Source organism: Furipterus horrens, unplaced genomic scaffold (assembly GCF_987537825.1).
Source record: "Furipterus horrens unplaced genomic scaffold, mFurHor1.1.pri manual_scaffold_13, whole genome shotgun sequence".
Lineage (NCBI taxonomy): Eukaryota > Metazoa > Chordata > Mammalia > Chiroptera > Furipteridae > Furipterus > Furipterus horrens.
Window position 1 is genome coordinate 34,788,506 of NW_028327183.1, and position 25,738 is coordinate 34,814,243.

The 25,738-nt window shown below is 35.2% G+C and overlaps 1 protein-coding gene across 5 annotated transcripts in view; it reads left to right on the plus strand.

Moving 5' to 3' along the window:
- LSM14A (LSM14A mRNA processing body assembly factor) overlaps positions 1-25,738 on the plus strand; it is a 59,240-nt gene that overhangs the window by 16,651 nt on the left and 16,851 nt on the right. For 3 of the 5 annotated variants that reach the window (XM_090261075.1, XM_090261077.1, XM_090261076.1), the window contains exons 2-6: positions 7,368-7,531; positions 10,861-10,990; positions 19,435-19,557; positions 23,881-24,057; positions 24,324-24,389. In XM_090261075.1, coding sequence (XP_090117201.1) covers positions 7,368-7,531; positions 10,861-10,990; positions 19,435-19,557; positions 23,881-24,057; positions 24,324-24,389 — 660 coding nt within the window. The remainder of the gene's footprint in view (positions 1-7,367; positions 7,532-10,860; positions 10,991-19,434; positions 19,558-23,880; positions 24,058-24,323; positions 24,390-25,738) is intronic. The other 2 variants (XM_090261078.1, XM_090261079.1) reach the window with 1 other exon arrangement.

Here is a 25,738-nt window from a genome sequence, read left to right on the forward strand (position 1 = left end):
TATATAGTCTAGATATTAAACCCTTATATGTGGCTTGCAGATATTTCTCCTATTCCATAGATTGTCTTTTAACGTTCTCGATGTTGTTCTTTGGTGCCCAGGAGGTTTTAAGTTTTGTGAAGTCAAGTGCATTTATTTTTTCTTTTGTTGCTCATTCTTTTAGTGTTAAGTGTTAAGAATTTATTCTCAAATTCAAGGTCTTAAGACATTCCTATGCTTTCTTTTAATAGTTTTATAGTTTTGGCTCTTATTTAGGTCATTAAACCACTAAAAGAAAAATCTGTGGTTCTCCTCTACTCACCAGTTTACTCTCGGTACATCTTGTTATCGAATGTGTGAGGGTTTTACCCATATCAACCAATTCTCTAACTCCCTAGATACCAACTGGGTGCCCTACTGGTCAGTTCAATTCTGACACTATAACAACCTTTTGGTGTATGGGACGACACTCCAGTCCACTGAGCAACCTGGCCACGCCTAGATATTTTATTCTTTCGGATACTGTTATAAGTGGAATTGTTTTCTTACTTTCTGTTTTGGATTTATCATTGTTAGTATGTAGAAACGCAGCTGATTGTATGTGTTGGTGTTGTAACTTGTTCTTTTTTATGAATTTGATGTCTTTTCTATATATGAAATCCTATCATCTTCAAAAAAGATATTTTACTTCTTCCTCTCCAATTTGGATACCTATTATTTCTCTTGCCTAATTGGGCTGGCTAGAATTTCTGATCCATTGTTGAATATCAGTGGTGAAAGTGGGCATCCTTGTCTTGTTTCTGATCTTAGGGGTAAACTTTCAATCTTTCACTGTTGAATATATTAGCTGTTGGTTTTCCATATATGCCCTTCATGTTAAGTTTCCTTCTATTCCAAGTTCATTAAGAGTTTTTATCATGAAAGGGTGTTAAGTTTTGTCAAACGTTTTTGTTTTTTTCTGGATCTTTTGAGATAATCGTGGTGTTCCCCCTTTCAGTCTATTAATGTGGTATATTACACTAAATTTTTTTATTAACCACCATTATATATTTAGCATAAAATCCCAATTCATCATGGTATGTAACTTTTTTAATGTACTATAGAATTCAGTTTGCTAACGTTTTGAGAATTTGTGCAGTCATATTCATAAGAGAGATTGATCTGTAGAATGTGTTAGAAAGTGTTTCGTTTTCTTTTTAGAGGAGTTTGGGTAATTCTTTTTTTAAATGTTTAGTAAAATTCACTAGTGAAACCATCTGGCCCTGGTTCTTGTTTTTATTTTTATTTTTTGAGTTGACTTTTTAAATTAAATTTATTAGGATGACATTGCTTAATAGATTAAGGGTCATATATTTCATGTGTACATTACTGTGCTACATGATCTGTGTATCACAAATGTACCCACCACCTATAGTCAAATCATCTTCTGTCACTGTGTGTTTGGCCCCCTTACCTCTTTACCCCCTTTGCTCTAGTAACCATCATACTGTTATCTGTCTGATCTCCTGAGTTTTCATTTTATATCCCACATATGAGTGAAATCATATGGTTCTTAGTTTTTTCTGACTGACTTATTTAACTTAGCATGATATTCTCAAGGTCCATCCATGTTGTTGCAAATGGCAATATTTCATCTTTTCACATGGCTGAGTAGTATTCCATTGTATATATGTACCACATCCTCTTTAGTCAGTCCTCTGAAAGGACACCGTGGTAGTCCCCATGTGTTGGTCACTATGAATAATGCTGTAATGAATATAGGGTGCATATATCTTTGTGAATAAATGTTTTGAGGTTTTCAGGTAGATACCCAGAAGAGGATCGCTGGGTCATACATTAACTCTCTATTTTTAGTTTTTTGAGGAACCACCATACTGTTTTCCATACTGGTTGAACCAGTTTACATTCCCACCAGTAGTGAATGAGGCATTCCTTTTTTTCTCTACAATGCCTGCAGCACTTGTTATTACCTGTCTTGTTAATATAGCAATTATAACAGGTGTGAGGTGGTATCTTGTAGTTTTGATTTGCATTTCCCTAATATCTAGTGAAGTCGAACATCTTTTTATATATCTGATGGCCATTTGTATGTCTTCCTGGGAGAGGTGTCTGTTCAGATCCTCTGCCCATTTTTTAATTGAATTGTTTGTTTGGTGTTGAGTTTTATGAGTTCTTCATAAATTTTGGATATTAGCCCCTTGTCTGAGCTGTTGTTTGTGAATAACATCTCCCATTCAGTAGGTTGCCTTTTTGTTTTTATTATTGGTTTCTTTTGCTCTGCAGAAGCTTTAAATGGTCCTGGTTTTGAGGGGAGGTTTTTGATTACTGGTCCAACCTCCTGTTGTAGGTCTGTTGAAGTTTTCTATTTCCTCTTGAATCACTTCTGGTTAACTAGGAGATTTTCTGTTTCATCTGGATTATCTAGTTTGTTTTAGCACGCAGTTATTATGTAAGCCTTTTAATTTCCATAATGTTGGTAGTGGTGTCTTTGTTTTCATTTCTGATTTTAATTATTTGCCTCTTCTCACCTCTATGCTTAGTCACTCTAGCTAAAAGTTTGTCAATTTTGTTGATCTTTTGAGAGAACCAACTTTTGGTTTTGTTGATTCTGTTTTTCTATTCTCTGTGTTGTTTGCTCTAATATTATTTCCTTCTGCTGTATTTGGGTTTAGTTCCTTTTCTAGCTTCTTAAGGTGTAACACATTTTTTTAAGGTAGCATTCACAAATATAACTTCCCCTCTTGAGTATAGCATTCTTTGCACCCCATAATTTTGGCATGTTGTATTTTCTTCATTTGCCTCAAAAATTTTTTATTTCCCTAGTGATTCCCTCTTTGACTCATTGGTTGTTTAAAAATGTGTTGTTTAATTTCCATGTACTTGTGAATTCCTAGCTTTATTCCAGTGTGGTCAAAGAAAATTTCGATCTTTTTCAGTTTGTTGAGAGTTTTGCTGTAACATGGTCCTAAAGAATGTTCCATGTGCAATTGAGAATAATGTGTATTCTGTTGTTGAGGGTGAAAAAAAAGAGTATTCTAGCTCTCTTAAAAGCCTTCACCAACACTCCAGGGGAAGCTGCTTTTGCCTTTTGAGGGTTAAGACATGGCCATCCTCTGCGCTGGCCCCTCAGTGAATTGCCAGGCAGGTCAATTTATGCAACTCCGATTTTTGGAGGACAAGGCTTTTATTGCCCACCTCTCACCAACCAGCTGCACCTAGGAACATGGGCTGCTGTACCCATAACTGCCTGTCCTGGAGATGGGAAGTTATGAATGATAACAGCCATCCACAATGCAAAATGTCAAAATTAACCAAAAGTTACCAGCGTGTGTCTTTTTGAAGTACTCCCATGGATGCTACAAGTATTTGACTAGACTCCATAATTCCAAAATGGTTTACAGACTGTTTGTCAGCTTAATAGTTGTTTTTGATGTTGCAAATAACATAGTAGTCTACTTTAGGGGTGTGTGTGGCCAGGGTTGTAGAATTTTAAGTAAGAAATTTTATTCAATAAGTCAGATTATTTTGGTGAGCTTGAATCTGTAAGACTGACCCCCATTTCTTGAATTACCTCTTCATCACTTGCCCAGTAACTTCCAAACTGGTCTTCTGCTTCCATTTATTTTCTGGTTACAGAAGGACAAACACTATAGAATGGTGGTTACCAGGGGGTAGAGGGAAAGAAGAGTTGTGGTTCAGCATGTATAAAGTTTCAGTTAAGCAAGACGATAACGTTCTAGAGCTCTACTTTTCAATATATTGCTTGTAGATACGATTCTGTACTGTACACTTAGAAATTTAAGAGGGTCTATCTCATGTTATATGTTCTACCACAATTAAAAAAAATAATTGAAATGAAAACATTAACAAAAATGCTGGTGAAATATACCCAGCAATTAAGTTGTTGGTCAGCTTAAAAGAAAAAAATTGATGGAAAGGGGTATGAGGAAGAATTGAGGCTGCTGCTGGAAGAGTGCATCAAGATCAGGGAGAACTGTGCAATCAGTACTTTTAAGACTAAATGTGTAGGCAGATTGAGCCAAGAGGAAGTTGGGTGTGCGTGAGCATCATATACTGTTCTTCCATGCCTTGCTGTTTTTAGCTCCTGTTACCTACAAGTGCAAAAAGTAAACAGGTTAGGGAAAACTGGGTGAACCAGTGTGATTTCTGACTGTGCTGACATGATTTTTTATCAAGTGACTCCCTATAAAAGATGAGAGTATTAGTTTATGCTTTGTGTTTTTCTCTTTTCTCATCTTCATCTCCCAGTTCTTATTAGAATATTATGTGATACTGTGACTTAGGATTCAGAAGTTTCCCTAGACTGTCCTGACTTGTCTTGTCACACTTTTGTAACTGTAGCCTTTTTTCAGAACTATTAAATATAGATTTTGTTCTAGGACTATAGTAAATTGTCACATACATTTATGTGATTAAATGGGTATATTCATCTCTTAATCTTTTGATACCACTGTTTCTGTGAGTTATTTATTTGGATACAGCAAAGTCTATGTCTTACAGTGCACTAAATTTTTTTCTGGGAGTACAATGAAAGCTTTTGATCAAATTTTGGTTTTCATATAAAGAAATTTCTGCTATATCTTTCATTGTGTTTTTTCTTATTTATTCTTGTTGTCTTTCTCAGAGATAGCAATTAACTGTTAGGTCTGAGACTTCCCGCCAAGATGGAGGCTTAGACTGACACGCTTGGTCTCCCTCTACAACTAGAAAGGAACACAACTACCTCAAAACAAAAGATAACTAGAAATTTCAGAAAATAAAACTACACGGAAGCCCAACGTACGAAGTTATAAACCAGCAGCTCTGGTGGGACAGGTAGGAAGAGCAAAAGTGGGCGGTGCTCTTTGCGGTAGCACCAGGGACAGCGGCAAGGAGAGCAATTCTGGCTGCAGTCTAGCCCCGGCAGCTTGCGACCCAGTGCTGGGAAAGGCAGCCCCCGCATTGCCTCAGACGGTGAGGCCCAGAGGGCGGGAGGATGGATCCTGGTCTCCCAGTGGAGAATAACAGCAGGAATCCATCTTGGACCTCCGCCCCCACACGAACAGCCACAGTGCCTCGAAATAGGTTGCAGATCACCGCTGGTGGCCGGGTTGTGACGAGAACATGGGCTCTGCCCTCTATAGCCTGCCCAAGAAGCAAAGCAAAACACAAATCTATCAAAATGAGGCAGACAACTATAGAAATCCCGGTGACGCAGCTCACCAGGCAGCAGATGAAGAATCTGACAGATGAACAAATAAGAAACCTATCAGAGGCTCAGTTCAGAGCTATAGTCATTAGGTGCCTTACAGAATTAACAAAAGATTTGGAACAAGATGAGAAAGGATTGAAAGACACTCATACTCAAAAGAACGAAAACATATACGAGACAAGTGGTGAGGAAAAAAATCCAGAGATCAAATCAACAAACCGGAATATGGGGAAGGAACAAACAATCAACCAGTGCGGAAAGAGGAAACAGAAAGCAAGGAAAGTGAGGAGAAGATCAGAAACCTCTGGGACAGCTATAAGAGATCGAACATACGGATTATAGGATTGCCAAAGGGCAAAGAACAAGAACTAGAAATTGAAAAATTAAGTGAAAATATAATAAAACAGAACTTCCCAAACTTGGGGAAGGAAATAGACTTACAGGTCCAGGAAGCACAGAGAGTTCCAGAAAAACTGGACCCAGGGAGAACCACTCCAAGACACATTATAATCAAATTGTCAAACATTAAAGATAGAGAATCTTAAAAGCAGCAAGAGAGAAAAGAATCATGTACAAAGGGGTCCCAATTAGACTATCAGCTGACTTCTCAAGGGAGACCCTGCAGGCAGTAAGGGACTGGCAAGAAATATTCAAATTAATGAAAATCCAAAACCTATAACCATGAATACTGTATCCAGCAAAACTGTCATTCAGAATAGAAGGGCAGAGAAAGTGCTTCCAGGACAAAGTAAAACTGAAAGAGTTCATTAGATCCAAACCACTGTTATATGAGATGTTAAAGGGACTGGTTTAGAAGACGGAGGATCAAAACTATGGACATTAAAATGAAAACTGCATCACAAGAACCAACAACAGAAGATAGGGAATTGAAACAAAGGCAAACTAAATAGGCAACAAGCGTGGAAAAAGAACTATAGGTATGAGGAACATATTGGGGGGAGGTCAGCAGGGAGGGGGACGGGGGTAAGTGAGGGAGATGGTACAGGAATTAAGAAGCATAGTAGGAGGGAATGTAGTAGACAGGAAGAGGTTGAGAAGAACTATATGCACAACCAATGGATATGGACTAAAAGAGGGGGACAACTGGAGGGAGAGGGGCCACCGGGTGGAAGGGAGCAAAGGGAAGGGAAATTGGGACAACAGTAACAGCATAATCAATAAAACATTTTAAAAAGAGAACTGTTAGGTTTACAGAAAATCATTTTCTAACCATTTGATTGCTGTACTTTTTCTTTACATCTTGTTTGCTTTTCTCAACACTGTTCGTGCATTGGTTTTACTGCTTTGACTGCTCTGTTTGTTGTTGATGTATTTATTAATTCTGCTGTTACAGTTGTGTTGTCTATTTTTCTCTTTCCTTAACTCTGTATGCTGTCTTTTCATTTCAGTGTTATTTTGGTCATAAAAGTTTTTTCATAAGAATATAAAGTATTCTTCTGACTATGTGGGTATAGTTTTGATGGTTTTGTTATGCTATGGAAAGCTATTGGAGCTTCTCTGATTTTGTAGAAGGGAAGCCTTTGACCTTTCCCTTGCTCTGCTTCAGAATGAGCTAATCTATTACTTGGAGGGACCCTGGCTGGTTTGGCTCAGTGGATTGAGCGTCAGCCTGCGAGCTAAGTGTCGCTGGTTCGATCTTCCAGTCAGGGCACATCAGAGAAGGAAAACTCTGACTCCAAAAAACCTCCGCTGCCTTGCGGAATACCTCTTCAGGGGAAAGGCTAAGGGAGTAAACCCCGACAGAAAATCCGGAGCCGGAGTCCCTAAGGCGGTTTGACGTTGTAGTCAACACCGGCAACTCCTGCGGCGCACCTGAAGCCAAGCTGTATTGACTCCGTCTTTCCCTTGGACCCTTCAGCTGCGAAGAGAGGGGGGGGTCTGCTGCATGGGCAACAGCAGACCCTCCATATCACCCTGCCCAGGCTCTGTAGCTTCAGCTTCACTGGAGAGGACACTCCAGCGTCATCGCAAGATGTCGATTCAACACGGGAGGAGACAGATACCGTGTCACTCCCGAGTCGGACTGCACAGCCATTCTCGGCGGTGCTGATAGACTCTTAAGAAGCTACACCATCGTCTCTCGAGACGGACGGCTGCCGAGAGACCTGAATAAAATGAGTAGGCACATATCTCATATCCTTTGTTTTCTTGCCAGTTCGGTCCTTTGGTACAGAAGACAGACCAACAGATCGTCCCATACCACCTCGAGATGAAGTCTTTGAATACATTATATTCCGTGGAAGTGATATTAAAGACCTCACTGTTTGTGAACCACCAAAACCACAGTGTTCTTTGCCTCAAGACCCAGCTATTGTTCAGGTAACTGATAGTAAATTTGTCTTGGAGTTCAACTAAATTTAATGCACATGGTTAGCCCTGGCTTTTTCCCCTCCCTGGGTTTTCAGGTTCTTTAATTTTTGCAGTTGAATGCTCATATGCCTTACCATTTTCTAGTTCCCTAGATACCTCAAATATCTGGATAATATTTTCATCTAGGTTTTTCTCTTAAGATCATAAGGGACTAAATAAGAAATAGCTGAGGAATTTATTTTTATCATAATATATTTTCTTATTTCAAAAACAGTTAAAATAGCTAATATTTATTGAGATCTGATTATATGAGAAACACTAGTAAAACTGGTGCACATACATCAATACTCACAACACCCTCTTACCTTGGTATTATAATTATTGTCAGTTTTTACAAGTGAGATTGCAGTAGAGCCACAATTTAAACACACCCAGGCAGTTTGACTCTGGAATCCAGGATTCATGCCACTATATTCATTCTCATGTGGTACATATTACAAACCAGGGTGGTGATGGCTACTTTTAGGTAAGATTATTAGGTTTAAGGGAGTTGGGGGAGCTAAATCACATTATGTTGTTTATTTTTTGTGTGTTTGTATTATATGTAACATTTTATAAGATAGTGAAGCATAAAAAAAGTTTTAACATACAGACACATTCAATTCCCTAAATAAGGTATTAAAAAAGAAGGCTGTAAGTATTCTTAGTACGAGAGCTAAAAGAATTATATATTTTATTAAAAACAAAAGCACATGATGTCTAAAAGATTTTAAATTATGGATGAAAGAGGATGTCCATTATAATACCTGTTTACATTTTAATTGAAAGCATATAGAAATTCTCTCTTGTGGCTGAGAGAGCCAGCTCTTTCTCTTGGATTCCTGCACAGAAGACAAACCCAGGTTTCAGGTCTTATAACAGAATATACACTGACTACCCTTTGGCATTTGTGGTTGGAAAAAATAGCCTTTAAATCTGTGCAGTCTTTTTTTTTTTTAACTCATTGGTTTGTTTTTCCAGATCAAGTATAAACCTGTTGAAGGCAGGACCACCTATATGTAACATGACCTAACTTTTTAGCCTAATCTCCTTATTTTGTCTAATCTTTACAGCATCAGTCAATCACTTAATGAGATTTAAGCTATGAAACCTTAATGTTAAAATAGAAGAGACTAATAAAAGGGTTTATGGATGAAAAAGAATTGTCAGTCAACTATAACAGCAGAGGAAGCAGGTTCACATAAGAGTATTTTTATTTGACGGCTTTGCTGATTAAAAGCTTGTGGCCCCTTTGGTTTTTCTCTGAATCCGTTTTCTTCTCAGCTTTTTTCTTCTTAGAAGTCTGTGCACTAAAAATTTGCACTAAACTATGTTTGTTGATTTATCAGTATAATACTTTTAAATTAACTTCCCTTTTTTCGCTATGAGTGATAAAATCTTAGTTTTCCACAAAACAGATTCTTAAAATACATGTTATCTTGCATAAGCTTTGTCTTCTAGTTATTAAAATGCCTCATGAACTCTTCTAATATGAAATCAAAGCAGAAAAAAGAACCTTTGAACATTTATTTACTAATCATTTTTTCTGAATATAAGATAAACTTTTTAATAAGAAGTGGTAAATTTGTTGTAACTTAAACTGGAGAAATTCTTTACTCTCATTTATCCTCTCCTTAAGTCTTACTTTTGAGAAAGTAAGTCTGAAGGAATCCTGAGAAAATATGAACTTTTTAAATGGAGGGAGAAGAGACACATTCTAATAGAAATAGCTGTCTACACCAGCGCTTTTCAACTGGTGTGCCACAAGAATTTTTAAAACTTGCAATACTTGACTTAGGGGCACTGACCTCTTTTTCCTTAGATTCTCAAATTAAAAAATGACAACAGCTAACACAATACTAGCTGTCCGGTGTGAATGGATCAATTGTTTTTTCGGTCAGATATGCAAAAAATACATATTTTTGGTGTGCTGCAGAATTTGAGTAATTAGTGTATGTGTGCCATGAGATGAAAAAGATTGAAAATCTCTGGTCTCCACCAAAGAGCAGTGGTATCTGTCACATAGATAGGTAGGTAGATAGATGGATAGATAGGTAGATGGATAGGTAAATCAATTGATCGATGAGTGTAAATATGGTAATTCTCCAGCAAACCAGTTATTTAAATAATCAGCTTTATGGAATGAGAAAAATCAAGAAAGCACAGATCAAAATGGTATTGAATAACGTCTTCTAACTACCATAGATTCTGAATTTTCATCTTTTGATTCATCCTTTTCGGTAGTATTTATTGTGAGCACCTGCCATGTGCCTAATACTAGCAGTGAATATGCATAAAAGCTCTTGCCATCAGTGAGCTTATATCCCGGTAGTTAATAGTATACTTCATATTTACATTATAGAATATTTTATACTAAGATAAATTAATATGTAAACTTTGTGTGTATATATATATATATTAGATTATATTTTAGGCTTAGTAAGTTAAGGTTTTTAAAGTTTTTTAACTTAATTATTTAAAAATGTAAATTTTTGTGTGGGATAGTTTGTTTTTGCATCTCTACCCTGTAAACTTAATAGTACATCTCAAATCATCAAAAATAAGAGTAAAATCAAAACTGAGATGTTTTATTTGTTAGCACTAGACTTAAAACTCAATTATAACCAATTGTGATTTTTTAAAATATATTTAAGCAAAGTTACTTTACTTGTTATTCAAGTAACTTTTCTTCAAGTTCTTTCTAAATCTGCTATAACACTCTACTCGAAGAATTTATTGTAGAAAAAATGTTTTTATAAATCATATTGAGTATAATTGGCACATACAGTTGACCCTTGAACAGCGCAGAACTCAGGGCACCAACCCCCACACAGTCAGAAATCCACATGTAACTTTTGACTCCCCCCAGAACTTAAGTACAGTTGTCCCTCAGGTTGTACAGGGGGCTGGTCCCAGAACCACCTGTAGATACCAAAGTCCATAAATGCTCAAGTTCTTTATATAAAATGGCTTACAACAATACATACAGTTGGCCCTCTCCAGTTGTGGTTTCAACCAACCAGGGATATGGAGGGACAGCCATATTTATTAAAAAAATTTTGCATATAAGTGGACCCTCACAGTTTAAACCCATGTTTTTCAAGGGTCAACTGTATACATAAATTGTGAAATTAGAAGGTTATTCAACTGTTATAATGTTAAATGTATGTTATTATAATTGCTTTTGTATCTAGTAGTTATAATTTAATAGTTTTCTTAAAAATGTAAATATCCACATTTCTTTCCATTATATGTGTGTTGTTTAGAGCCTGGAAAAATAACCTGGGGTTTTTCTTCAGTCTTCACTAGGCTCGTCTACTTCTTCATTCCAGTCAGTGGGTTCCTATGGGCCTTTTGGCAGGATGTCAACTTACAGTCAGTTCAGTTCAAGTTCATTAGTCGGGCAGCAGTTTGGTGCTGTTGGTGTTGGTACGTTTAGCTTTTTTCTTCCTTTTTTTTTTTTTCTTACCACAAGTTTTCAGTCATCTTGTTTGGTGTTCCTTTATATTAAAGCCTGTTATATTAAAGGCTTTATTTAATGTCCTTATTGACTAGTGGTTCTAAAATGGTCATCTCTCAGCCCTGGTCAGGTATCTCAGTTGGTTAGAGCATCATCCTGATGCACCAAATTTGTGACCAATGAATACATAAATAAGTGGAACAACAAAATTGATGTTTCTCTTTCAAATCAATAAATAAAATGGTCATCTCTCAGAAGTCACTTTTTAAATAAACCTAGATATAGCCAATTACAAATTTCAATGAATTTTATTTTAAGTTTATATTAGATATATACATTTAAAATAAGTATTTTTCCAACAGGATGGGTTTTCAAAAAGGGTATTGGAGATAGTGCCATTATTATTATGAAATAATAATGCTATTAAGGAGTATTTATATTATGTTAAATGTGGATGCTTATCTTATTAATACCACCTATGAGAGAATCTCACATTTAGCATATTTGGGGACTTGGTACTTTGTTTATAGTAACTAAATGTTTTAGAAATATGATTCGATAAGGAGAAGGGTACTATAAGGATGGCTGGGCTAATAATAGTCCTACTTATGATTGGTGGACAGAGGCTATTCATTGCTTGTAAAAGGTAGGTGTAATCAGATCAACTCATTATTGCTCATTTTTATAGCTCTGCATTTTGGTTTTTAAGTACACCTGTATTAAAATTCCCACAGTAGACTTTATATGTCAAACTAGCCCTTAATCTGTTTTAGTTCCATTGAAATAACCACTTATCAGTTTACTTTGTCTCACTGATTCACAAATTCAGTTACAAATGTACCTTAGGGTGCTAATAAGTTTTATTAAAGCTAATTCCTTTTTTATATAGTTGTAACTTTTCAAATATGTAAATAGCTTATTCACACACCAAAAAAAGGATAGGGATTCAATATTGTGCAATACAGAGAAACTTGGGGAGACTAGAGTGACATAGCGTTCAAATGTGTGATTGGATCTGGATTTTTGTGAAAAGTTGATATAAAGAACGTCATAGGGATTGCTGAGAACCTCTGAGTACAGACTAAATGTTGGATGGTGTTATTGTTGATTTTCTTAGATGTGGTAATGGTGTTGTGGTTAACCATATAGGAGAATGCTTTTGTTTGGGAGTGATGGTTTTGAAATGATTAAGAATGACTGTACTCTATCTAGACAAAAGAGAAGTGTGTATCTCATGATATAAAGAAATGAAGAAGCAGAATAGTCCTGGGAAGATATTAGCAGTTGATGAATCCAGATAAAGAATATATCAGTATTCAAGTGTACACTTTCAGTTTTGACATAGGTTTGACATTTTTCACAATTAAAAACTGTAAATATTTAATTCCTTTTAGACTTACTCTTGGATAGGTGAAATAATGTAATTTTGGTTCATGAACCTCCCAAACCTATTCAAGTAGTAAGACCAATGTTAATTATACATGTTAAATCTGGATATATCCTATGTTAGCTATAACTGTTAAAATCCTAATCTTAGGATTCAAATAAGAGGCATTTGCTAATTATATTACCCTTTTGAAATTTACTTCACTAAATCAAATAGTTGGCTAACACTAGAATTATTATTATATTGGATAGGCCAAAAAGTTCATTTTGTTTTTTTCATACGATGGCTCTAATAGTGCTTAGTTGTCTTTAACTTCATTCAAAACAATTTTGTTAGATTGTATTGTAACAGCGGTCATATCAACATGCATTTTAAAAAACCTTACCAAAATTGGTGAATTTTTGTGCAGCCATTTTAATATTGAAGATGGAAGAAAATACACAACATTTTCGGCATGTTATGCTTTATTTCAAAAAGGTAAAAATGGAACTGAAACGCAAAAAAAGATTTGTGCAATATATGGAGAAGGTGCTGTGACTGATCAGATATGTCAAAAGTGATGTGCAAATTCTTGGTACTATTGACATTTTGGCCAAATAATTCTTTACTGTGGGGCTGTCTTGTGCACTGGAAGATGTTTAGCAGCACCCGAGGCCTCTATCCACAAGAAGCCAATAGCGGGAGATACTGACATACTCAGAATATCCAAATCAGTAGTTATTGGTGAAAATGAAAAATGTGTCTTATTTTACAGGTAAAACTTAATGGACTTTTTGGCCAACCCAATACTTACCTCCTCTATTACTGTGCAGTTTGCATGACTTAATATATATATGTATAAAGCATTTGAACAGGGTCTAGCACATGGTGTTCTACATGGTAAATACTGCTCTGTCATTCTTCAGAGCCTGCTCCTCTAATCAAAGTATTTTGTGGTGGTGAAATATATGTACCTTGTGAGTGCGTTTCTCTAATTTTAATATTAGGGGTTGCTCGTTTAGTATTCTTTAGGTATCACAGAGGCAGAAGATTTTAGTTGTGCTTTTTATATTAGTAGGGTAATTTTTGCAGTGGCAGATTCTTTTTAGAATCTTTTTAGAAATCTGTTTGATTTCTGTATTGATAGGATAATTTGTGGAGTGGCTAATTTGAGAATATATATTTAAAACTTGTTAAATGAGGAGGAGGAAAACTGTAGTGTTGATTAAGGTGACAGATGTTTTCTAGGAAACAATTTAACTCAAAATAGAGTTTGCATTAGCACAAATTAAGCCAGATTTTAAACCGTGTCTCTTGTTTTCGTTTTTGGTCCCTAGTATTCTTATTTTTTTTAAATTTATTGATTTGAGGAGGGGAGGTGGAGAGAAACATTTATTTGTTGTTCCACTTATTTATGCATTCATTGCTTGAATTCTTGTATGTATCCTGACCAGGGATCAAACCTACTACAACCTTGGCGTATCAGAACGATACTCTATCCAACTGAGCTACCCAGTCAGGCCTAGTATTCTGATTTCAAATAGAAGTTTCAGTAAATCAGGATTACACTCTTGCTATTTGATTAGGAAAAATTTTTCCACTTTAATTTTCATATATTATAGTTTTTTTATAGTTTCATTTGCAATTTATATCATGAAGAATTAATATCCTTATAGAGCTTTTAAAAATAAAGGACTACAACCAAAGAGAAAAATAGGAAAGGGTTAGAACTAATTTTGCCTTTTTCAGAAAAAAGAAATACAAATGGCCTTTAAACAGGGAGAGATGCTTATCTCTTGCTTATAATAAGAGATTTACAAATTAAATCTACACCAAGACACCATTTTTCATTATAATTTTGGCAAAACTCAAAAGTTGGAGTATATTTTCTTTTGGCAAGATTGTGGGGAAACAGATACTATGACACATTGAAAGGAATGATGTACCAAATGGAATTAAAGCACTATTTCTTTTAAACTAAAATTTTAATTCTTATGTGCAAATATTAGGTCATTGTTGATTTTAATAATTTATGGATGCTTAGGAAAAATTAATTATCTCCCAATATATCAAGCAGCAAAGCAGTCATAGCATGCTATCAAAGTCTCATAATACTGTTATGGGCAAGATGAAGGAATATTGAATGAACAGATGGATAGGTACATTTTAGCTGGTTAAATAGTCAAACTGTATTGCATGATGATTCTTCTAGGTCTTCAGTGTTTTGTACAAGATAATTTTTAATCTGAGTTTGATTGATACTTAAAAGGCAAGCTTATGAATTTTATAGTTAGCATAAAACCAAGAGGGTATTTCATGCATTATGGGTGACACACTAAAGGATTGTTAAAGATGTATTTTGGTGGCCTTGGCCAGGTAGTTCAGTTGGTTAGAGCGTCATCCTGATATGCCAAGGCTGCAGATTTAACGCCCCCATCAGGGCACGTACAAGAATCAATGAATGCATAAATAAGTGGAATGACAAATCTCTTTCTCTCTCTCTCTCTCTCTCTCTCAAATCAGTAAATTAAAAAAAAAAATACAAACAAACTAAGATGTACTTTGGTAAAATATAAAGGAATTAAACATTTTACTTAAAAGGCAGAGGTTATCAAACTGAATTTTAAAAAACAAGATCAGGCTATAGGATGCTTATAAGAGATGCACTGAAAGATAGAAAGTAAAAGAAATAGGTATGACATACCATACAAATGCTATAACAAGAAAACCATGTTAGATAAATGAACATCAGACAAAACAGCTTAAAGATCAGGGGTACTATCAGAGATAAAGAGCGATTCTTCATAATGGCACAAGGGGCAGTTGATTAGGAAGCTGTAGCAATCCTAAATGTATGATTAACTTATAAAAATAGAATGACCAACTATTGCAGAAAATAATTTCTTTTCAAGTAAAAATAGACTGCTCAGTGGGATAGATCAAATTTATTAAATTCAGAAGAATTGAAAACATACAAGGTCTGTCCAGAAAGTATCCAGCAATGCACTATGAAAAATAGGGGTATTTACTGAAGAAGATACAAAATACAAAAGCATTGTACATAGGACAATGATGCCTCAGTCCCCTTCAAACTAGGCACCTTGGGACCTCACACAGTTCTCCCAATCGCTATCAGCTGCCTCATTGTATTTTCCTGAATCTCATTGACAGTCTGAAATTTCTTCCCTTTCAAAGGTGACTTTAGTTTTGGGAAAAGCCAGAAGTTGTAGGGCTCCAAATCTGGGCTGTGGGGAAGATGAGTCACCTGGGTTATTTGATGTTTTGCCATAAAACTCCGCAGGGGCAGTGATGAAACTGCCAATCACCAGTTGCCCATAGCTGCAGCCTTCTGAATTATCTGAATAGTTTCTGTGGAGCATTGTGCAGGTTTAATGGAAAATACGATGCAGATTCATTGTTCTACTTGTTCAGTCATTTTGAAATCGAGGACCGCACAATAACACATGCTTACTCAAAGGCGGCGTCTACTGCCCCCACTGACTAGTCCAGTGAAGTCATCATTGTTCATGCATGCGCATTTCAGTCTACTTTCCTTGGGTGCCGGGTTACACCTATGTTGTGCAAACCGTTCTTGTTATATTAACAATGGTTGGACTTTTTCTGGACAGACCTCTCAAATCACAAAGAAATTAAATTTGGAATTCATAATAAAGATAACTTGAAAATACCCAAATAATTAGAAATTGAGCAAACTTGTAAATCACTAGTGAATCAAAGAAGAAATTATATGGGAAATTAGAAAATAGTTTTTAATTTAATGATTATAAAATGCAACATAACAGAGTGAAGCTTAAACATTGCTTAGGGAAAATTTCATACTTTTAAGTACATATACAGTATTCCCTCACTTATTGTGGGTATTACGTTCTAGACCGCCCCCCCACCGCCCGTCCCCGCGGTAGGTGAAAATCCGTGAGGTAGGAACCTTACATTTATTTTAGTATTTATATATATTTTAAGGCTTTATAAACCCTTTCCACACACTTATAAACCGTTCCCAGTCCCTTATTAACCTTTCCCACTCCCTTATTAACCATTTCCACACTTTTATAAACGCTACTTATGTTCTTAAACATATTCTACACTCTTAAACCTACGTAACTTTAACAACATACGTATACAGTACCATAAAATCCCGTGGTATAGCGAAAAATCCGCAATAAATAATTAAATATAATATTTTTTAAAATCCCGTGATACAGTGAGGCTGCGATAAGTGAACTGCGATATAGAGAGGGACTACTGTACTAGAAAACAGATATGTTTTAAAATCAGTTTCCTAAGCTGTCAGCTTAAGAAGCTAGAAAAAAAAGGAGAGAAATTTAGCCCAAAAGTTGTAGAAGGAAGAAAAAATTTTAAAGCAGAAATCAAGAAACTAGAAACAGGCCAAAATATGTATAACATCAACAAAGCCAGGAGTCGGTTCATTGAAAAATTTCATAAAATTTGGTGATGTACAGAGACATTTTTTGCTGTCACAGCTGAAGGCTGCTACCAGTGTCTTGTGGGTAGAATCCAGGCATACTGTAACATCCTACAATGCATAGGACAACCCCTCACAGCAAAGAATTATCTGGCCCAAAATGTCAGAAGTGTTGAAGTTAAGAAGCCTGCTCTGCAATGAAAACCACAGAACATTGCTGAGAGAAATTGAAGATCTAAATGAATGGAAAGTTAATTCATGCTTATGTGTGTTGGAAGATTCAATATTTTTAAGATGACTTTTTCCCCAAAATTGATTTACAGATTGAACATAACCCTGATCAAAATCCCATCAGATATTTTTAAAATAGTAATTGAGATACTGATTCTAATAATTATAAGGAAATATAAAACCTTTAGATAACCAAAACAGTCTTGAAGAGGAAGAAAATTTGAAATTTTTACTATTAAAGTTATATTAATCAGAACAGTGAATTACTGACACAGATATATCAGGAGTAAAGAATAACGAGTACAGAAATAGACCTACTTAAATACTGATTTAAAACAAAGATGCCAGTACAGTACAATGGAGAAGGGGATATCTTTTTCTTTTCCTTTTTTTAGAGAGAAACAGTGATTCGTTGTTCTACTTATTTATGTATTCATTGGTTGCTTCTTGTATGTGCCCTGACCAGAGATCAAACCTTTAGCCTTGGCATATAGGGATAATACTCTAACCAAACGGAGCTACCCAGCTAGGCCCCTGGAGAGGGAGATATCTTAATTTGTAATAAATAAATAGCAGAATTGGGGGAAGGGAGGCAGGTTTGATGTGACCAGGAACTCAGAGAAGTGATGGAGGATATAGAAGAGTTTGCTAACCAGCGGGCAAGTAGCAGGAGGTTGAGTCAGGTGAATGATATATGAATATATTCATCAAAGTGACTTATGTCTTGATCATTGCCCAGAAATAGTAGGAATAATGGAATGGATTTAACTTCCCACAGAATTACTAAAAAGCACTGTCCCAACATTTCTGGGGATGTAGTGGGAGGTTATGGTAGGCCTCTCCTGGGCTAGCCGGGGCTGCAGCCTGACTGGATCGCACCTCCAAGAGAGTCCCATTAGTTCTCATCTGAGATACTGTGCTAGGCCCTGATGCCCTATTTTAGGATGGATATTCATTAAACTAGGAGACAAAGGGTGGGGGGTAAATATCATGTGAAGATGAGTAATGGTTGAAGGCACTGGAGTTGCTTAGCTTAGAAATGAGAAGATTGTGATGGGCATGATCATAGTCTTCAAATATAGTAGTCCCTTACTATATCGTGGTTCACTTATCTTGGCCTTACTATATCACAGGATTTAAAATATATATATTTAATTATTTATCGCAGATTTTTCGCTATATAGCAGGATTTTACGGGACTGTATACGTATGTTATTAAAGTTACATAGGTTTAAGAGTGTAGAATAAATCACGGGGGGGTCTGGAACGTAATACCCATGATAAGTGAGGGAATACTGTATTTTAAGAGTATGACTGCAAGAAGGGGGTGGTGGGTGGGGTAGGGGAGAGCAACGGGGAAAATGGGACAGCTGTAATAGAACAGCAATAGAAAATAGAAGAAAGTAATTAAAAATTGGAAAAAAGTAATAAAAAAGAAAAAATGTAGTTCCAAATCTATAAATAAAGGATTGTAACCCTTTAAAAATACATAGATATTTTAAGAGTAGATGGATAAACTTAGGTGGAGTAGACTGGTGAAAATCAGGAAAGTGGTGAGAGAAGAAGTAGGCATAGAAGAGGAGGTGTGTAGGTAGTTTGAATTTTTATCTTGAGAGCAGTGGATGGAAAGCCATCAGTATTGTGATAATGTGATTATACGATATTTGAATTCCATAAAAGATTATTCTGGCTATCATCTTTAGATTGGATTTAGGGGAGGGAGAAGGGCTATGGAAATAGTTCGTCCTAGAGAAAACCTACATAGATTAAATAGTAAGAGGAGAGCACAGCATATGAAAAGTGACTGATCCATAAGTACTTTAGAAACTTAAAGATTGTCATAACCTAGCATAGCAAAGAATTGGGCCCTTTCTAGGAATTTGTTACTTGCATTACCAAAACTGTGGTTGCTGTAGACAGAATGCAGCCCCACAGTGCCATCCTGAGTAGAAGCATTAAAATTGACTGCAGTCCATTGTCTGTTGCCTTGGAAATACTGGGAAGGCACTTCATAGACCTGTCTGCCAATTTGGCTGTTTGTGCAGATGCTTGGTATTAAAATAATTGAACCTTAATGTTGGTGTTGAATGTACCATTTCTGCTCCGTCTGTCTGATGTGGGCCCCTGCTGTCTCATTTGCACAACTGCTTAGGACAGTGTTGCATGTTAGGAAAATTTTTGCTTTTTCCTATACAGTATTGTCAGAGATTTCTCAAACTAATTTTTTATACACTTTCATTAATTTCTAGGATGATTAATTTGTGTGATATAGGAGGGTAGTGAAAATTATAAAAATGGTATATTACTTTATAAAATTGAAAGGTTTAAATTTTTTAAAAAGATTTTTTGTCATTAAAAAAAATCTCTTAAAGCTGGAAGCTCCTTGACATCATTTGGAACAGAAACATCAAACAGCGGTACCTTAAACCAAAGTAGTGCAATTGGTTCAGCCTTTACACAGGATACAAGATCTGTAAAAACACAGTTATCTCAAGGTAAGCTGTTTTTTCCTTCAAATATTTTCATTCTAAGCTTCTATTGTGATTTTGTCTTTCTCTGAATGTAAGAACTTTTGCAGCTTGTAAATCACATATGTATAATTTCTATTTGATTTTTTAAAAGTTTTTCTAATTGCTGTTGCAATTGAATGACTTCCACTATTTAGACTTTTCCCAATTTTTAGATCATAAAATGGAAGTAGTGAACTTTCTGTAAGTTTGACATTTTTTTTTGCAAAGCAAGTGTAAAATAAATTGTATACTTAAGTATATCAAATTAATCCCAGAGTCATTGCAGAAGATGAACTCTCCTTAATGAATTTGAAATAACAGCTTAAAACACAAAGTATTCACTATGCTCTTGCATCTTTCTAGCATCCTCACAGTATTTAGAGCAGTGCTTTTCAGCTGGTGTGCTGCAAGAATCTTAGGCCCTGGCCAGGTAGTTCTGTTGGTTAGAGCGTTGTCCTCATACACCAAGGTTGCAGGGTTGATCACCTATCAGGGCACATACAAGGATCAATCAATGAATGCATAAATAAGTGGAACAACAAATTGATGTTTCTCGCTCTTGCTCTCTTCCTCTCACCAAAAAAAAAATAATAATAATAATAATTAAAAACAGAACTTTAAAAACATGCAATACCTTACTGTTTAGTTAGGGACACTGACCCCTTTTCCCTAAAAAAATAATAATAACAACAGTCAAGACAATAGCTGTCCCAAAGTGAATGGATCAAAATTATACATATTTTTTGTCAGATTGGCAAAAATTGATTTTTTGATGTCCTACAGAATTTTGGTAATTAGTTTATGTGTACCATGAGATGAAAAAAATTGAAGGTCACCAATCTAGAGCAATAGTTCTCAGTGTGGACCACCCATAACTGAATCATCTAGAGTGCCTAAAAATGTAGATCCTGAGAACTGCTACAGCACAATCCCTGGAGTTTGTGGGGCCTGCATTTAAATACGCTTCTTAAACTATCCTGTTTCTCCTCCCCCCAACCGCCAATAGCTTTCACTGGTCCCAAGGTTTCATACCTATTTTTATCTGCTGCCAAAGTGGATGTTATTGGCACACTGCTTTACATGGATGTTTACTTTTTTTTTTTAGTATAGAGAGAAGGGAAGGGTGGGAGAAAAAGAGGGAGAGAAACATAGATCAGTCGCCTCTCACACACCCCCAACTGGGGACCTGGCCCACAGCCTAGGCATGTGCCCTGACTGGGAATCAAACCAGCAACCTTTAGGTTCTCAAGCCACCACTCAATCCACTGAGCCACACCAGTCAGGGCTGGATGTTTACTTTTAAATAAAACAATGTGAAGTCATTTCAGAAAGATGCTATAATCACAAGACAATATTTTTAAAAGCTGTCGAAGGTAAAATGAAGCCAATGCTAAACATGATTCTATCCATCTCACTGTAGATATTTTGAAATAGTTGTAGTTAACTATTATTTATATTGATTTAAAATAATTTTCTTTTAAAATATTCTAAAGTTTTGTTGTAGGTGAATTAGAAATACAGTAAGCATAAGAAAGAAAATTAAAATACCACAATCTCACTACCCAAAAATAAGCAATATTTACATTTTATTGTGCATACTTCCAGACTTTTTTTCTGTGTTAATTTCAGTGTGTTTTTATGTATATTGGTTTGTTGTTTTATTTTTTAAATTTTTCTTAGGGAAGATATTTAATCTTTTTAAGCATTAATTTCCCAAACTATAAAATGAGACTTTACTGGTAACTAACAGACTTATTATGAGGATTTTTTTTTGTAATGTATGCAGTGCCCTTAGTATAGTGCCTACCACGTAGAACATGATCAGCAGATGTTAGCTTGTAATCAGTAATCAGCATTAACCTTAATATGAAAACACCAGAAGAATTCTTATTGAAACCATAAATAAGGATGCCTAGTATCATTGTTATTTAGCATTGTTCTGGAATTTTTAGCTTAATTAGGAACACATGAAAAAGGAATGAGGCATAGATATTAAAATTAGCATTATTTGTCAATGCAATAGAGAAACATTTTATTCCTAGGTACAGAGGTAAGGTATTAGGAAGGCTTTACTTATCATATTTATTAATTAAATTTACTTTAGTTTAATAAATATAAATGGAATTATATGAGAACTTAAACACATATACATACTATCTTAAATATAAACGTTGATGCCGTGGCCAGTGTGGCTCAGTTGATTGGGTGTCGTCAAGCAAAGCAAAACAATGCGGGTTCAATTCCTGGTCAGAGCACATTCCATGGGTTCCTGGTTTGGACCCCAGTCAGGGAACATAGGAGAGGTGTCCAGTCCATGTCTCTCTCCCTTTCTTTCTCCTTCCCTTCCCCTCTTTCTAAAAATAAATAAATAAAATCTTTAAAAAACAACAACATGGAAGTATAGCTAGACATTTAAAAAATAAGTAATAAGATAGGGCTTACTTACTCAGTGATAAAGTATGCATAAAATAAAGCAGTGCAGGAATAAATTAAGAGATGAATGGAATAAAAGTCAGAAACAGATCCAAGTATAAATAAGTAATTAGTAGATGATAGAGATATTATTTTTAAATTAGAAAAAGGCTGGCTGTTCAATAAATAATGTTGGGACAGTTAGCTCTTGATCATTTGAGGAAAATAACTAGATTCCTTCCCTCATACTTAGGACTAGACTAAATTTTAAGTAAAATTTTTAAATTTTAAGTACATATTTATTAGAAGAAGGGGGTATATTTGTACAAAGGATGACAGAGAAGACCTGGGAATTTGCATTTTAATTTTACCAGCTATAATTTCTTAGTTTTACAAAATCTAAACACCTAGAGTATTAAGAATGTAAAGCTAGCTCAAGGGGTGTGTTTTTATTATTCTAAAATAGCTATTGTGTTTATTCCTAATAATATGTCCAGTATTGCCTGCATTTCCATATTTATAACAAAATTGCCATTATGACTAGTAGGCTTTAATTACAACGGTTTTAAAGTACACAAAAAATGAATTCTTACTTGCTGCGATTGCCCTATTGCTTGTGGTTCTGCAGTACCTGTCATAGGGTCTTTTCTCAAAGAAAAACCTAATGAAGTAAGTTTTATAAACTTAGAAGATCATTTAATGTAGAATTACAAAACTAAGCAAGAGTATTTTAAAAAACTTAGTACTTAATTTATAAATTAAATCTCTTTGTAAGGTCATAAGTGATTATAAAATGTCTTCTCATAGGCCAAAACTTATGTAAGCTGCCATGATTTCCCATTTTAACCAGTGGGAAAGTTACAGTGTTTCTATTAATGGCAGAGTAAACTTTGGCATTAATAGCTGGAAACGATGATGCACATTTGCAATTGCATACTTTAGATAACCATAAACTTGGAGAGTAATACTAATAAATGGTCCCTGAAGCATCCAGTGCACAACAACCAATGCTCTGTCAGCACGCACCTGTTCAATTGTTTGGAGCCTGTGCAGATATGCACAGGTGGGTAGTGACATATGCAGCATATTTGGGATTTTTTTAAATAAAGTGAGCATAATTTATTTTAAGCAAAATATTTTGGTGCAGTATCATGGGATATGAGAGCATCTTGGACAGATTTATCATAAACATTATAGGGACAAATATGATGGGAGCATCTAATATTGTATTGTTTTGTTCACTTTGTAAATTCAAAACCTATATTAAGCAAAAACTTGACAAGAGATCTTTTAAATGGCGAAGAATGGGTATCACTGCTGTGTAATTATCCGAAGGGCATTTTAGTATTGATGTTTACCCAAGCCCCTCAAGTATTGAAGAACTTCACCTTACTTTCTAGTTCTTTACTTCCTTTGCATTAGTAATTTATTGGAGCTAGTACCTGGAGATATAAAGGTATCACTTTAGATGTATCTTCAGAAAGAACTAAAAATATTAAAGCCTCTAGAAATAAAGGCTAAAGTATCAAGAGAATCTTGTGGTTATGGTTACTGGGGGAAACTGGCATCAGACCTACAGCATATTTGGTAGTATTCCTAGGGAATCTTGTACCAGGCAGAAATTTTTGAAAAACTTAAACCTTATTTCAATGGGTAGAAATACAGATAAAATTTCAGTTTTTTGGTGTTTTTTTGTTTTTTTTGTTTTTTGTTTTTTTTTAGTGATCAGCCCACTAAAGATAATCAGTTTTAAATTCTGGTCTAGTATGTAGATGGATTCAAATTTGTGCTAAGGATTTGAATTGGTAGAAGTAAAACTAGATTTCTCTTAGGGTCTAGTTTATTTTGAAATCCCCAAAGGATAGCGTAGTTTCTTATCTTTTGGTTACGTTTTAGGTCGTTCAAGCCCTCAGTTAGATCCTTTGAGAAAAAGCCCTACCATGGAACAAGCAGTACAGACCGCCTCGGCCCACTTACCTGCTCCAGCACCTGTTGGGAGAAGGAGCCCTGTATCAACCAGGCCTTTACCATCTACCAGCCAAAAAGCAATAGAGAATCAAGAGCACAGGCGAGGTAGAACTTTAGCTATTTACTAATTCCTTAATTGACTCATCAGCATTTTCCATTCACCTTATTTTCATTAAAAAGATATACTATATATGATGATCCTAGAAAGTTGAAACTGAACTTGATAGAATTTTCATTCTTTGAAATTTGGCTCAAAGTAGTGATGGTGGTGGGGATATAGATTTGGGGGTGGTTGTTTTGGGTTTTCTTCCTCAATTCCAATTTTACAGAAGTGTCCTGAGTTAATTTGTTACTTTATATGTCTTTTATAGCTGAAGTACACAAAGTTTCAAGACCAGAAAATGAGCAACTCAGAAATGATAGCAAGAGACAAATAAGTAAGTTACTTGGATCTGAAACCCATATTTTATGTTTCTCAATAGAGAGAGCATTTGAAAAGTATGATGAATTATTACTATAAAAAAATGAATGGCAAGGGTTGGTGGCTATAAAGAAGTAGCACTGGGGAGTTTCGTTGTGGTAACAGAACGGTGTATTTTTTGGTGATAGTTTGGCGGATCTGTATGTATGTTATATACTGTTGAAATGTGAATGAGATCTGTAATGTGTTTAATTTCAGTTTCCTGGTTTTGATAATATATAGTAGTTAACTAAAATGTTAGCTTTGGAGGAGAAGCTGGGTGATGGGGTGTAGGACCATTCTGTACTGTGTTTTAAGGTTTTTTTTTTTCTAATTATTTCACAATAAAACTTTCTTTTAAGCATCATTACATTTCTGGAATAAACCCTGCTTGGTGGTAGGCATTTTTGTCTTTTAATATATTCTTGAATATTAATCTGCTAGTAGGATTTGGACACATATTTACATTGTTGTTTGGCTCCTTTTTTGTTCTCTTCTGTATTTTTTACAGTTTTGTGTCAGTTTCCTATTACCATAAAATTGTTTTCTATGCTTTTAAGAATGGATTATATGTACCTTTCATGGTTACTGATTTAATAAGGTTGTATACTTTATCTGTTTTGTAATCTATACTATCCCAAATTTATCTATTTTATTAATATTTTATAATTTATTAGTAGAGAACAAATTGTAATTTAAAACTTTCAAATTAAAAAATTAAGGCAACATGTAATCACCTTATATAAGAATTGGGAAGTGATCTTTTACTTAGGTTTTTATTTTTCTTTTACTTAGTTTTAGAATGCTAGATATATTTTAAATGTATAAATACCTCATTTGTCCTGTACATTTTGTGTTTTTGTTAGTGCTGTGTGCCATAGAATACAGTTTCTGGTTTGATTTATTATATTTCACTATTTTTTAATTTGGGAAAAGAGAGAACCCCTTCTCTCCAAATAAAATAATTACTATACTTTCATCATTTAAAAATTATATAAAATATTGAAAAGATAAAAATTATATAAAATAGTCCTGGCCGGGCGGCTTCGTTTGTTGGAGCTTCGTCCCATGTTTTCATGTACCAAGGGGTTGCGGGTTCAATCCCCTTTTGGGGTGCCTGTGGAAAGCAACCAACTGATGTTCCTCTCTTGCATCTGTGTTGCATTTATGTTTCTGCATCTATTATGCCCCCCGTCTCCCCACCCCCTCCGCTCTTTAAAAATAATTATATAAAATACTAAATAAAAGTATCTTTCACTCCTCTTCAAAATTCATTGCCCAGAGGCTCATTAACAGAGCAGTGGTTATTCTAAGACAGAAATTTCA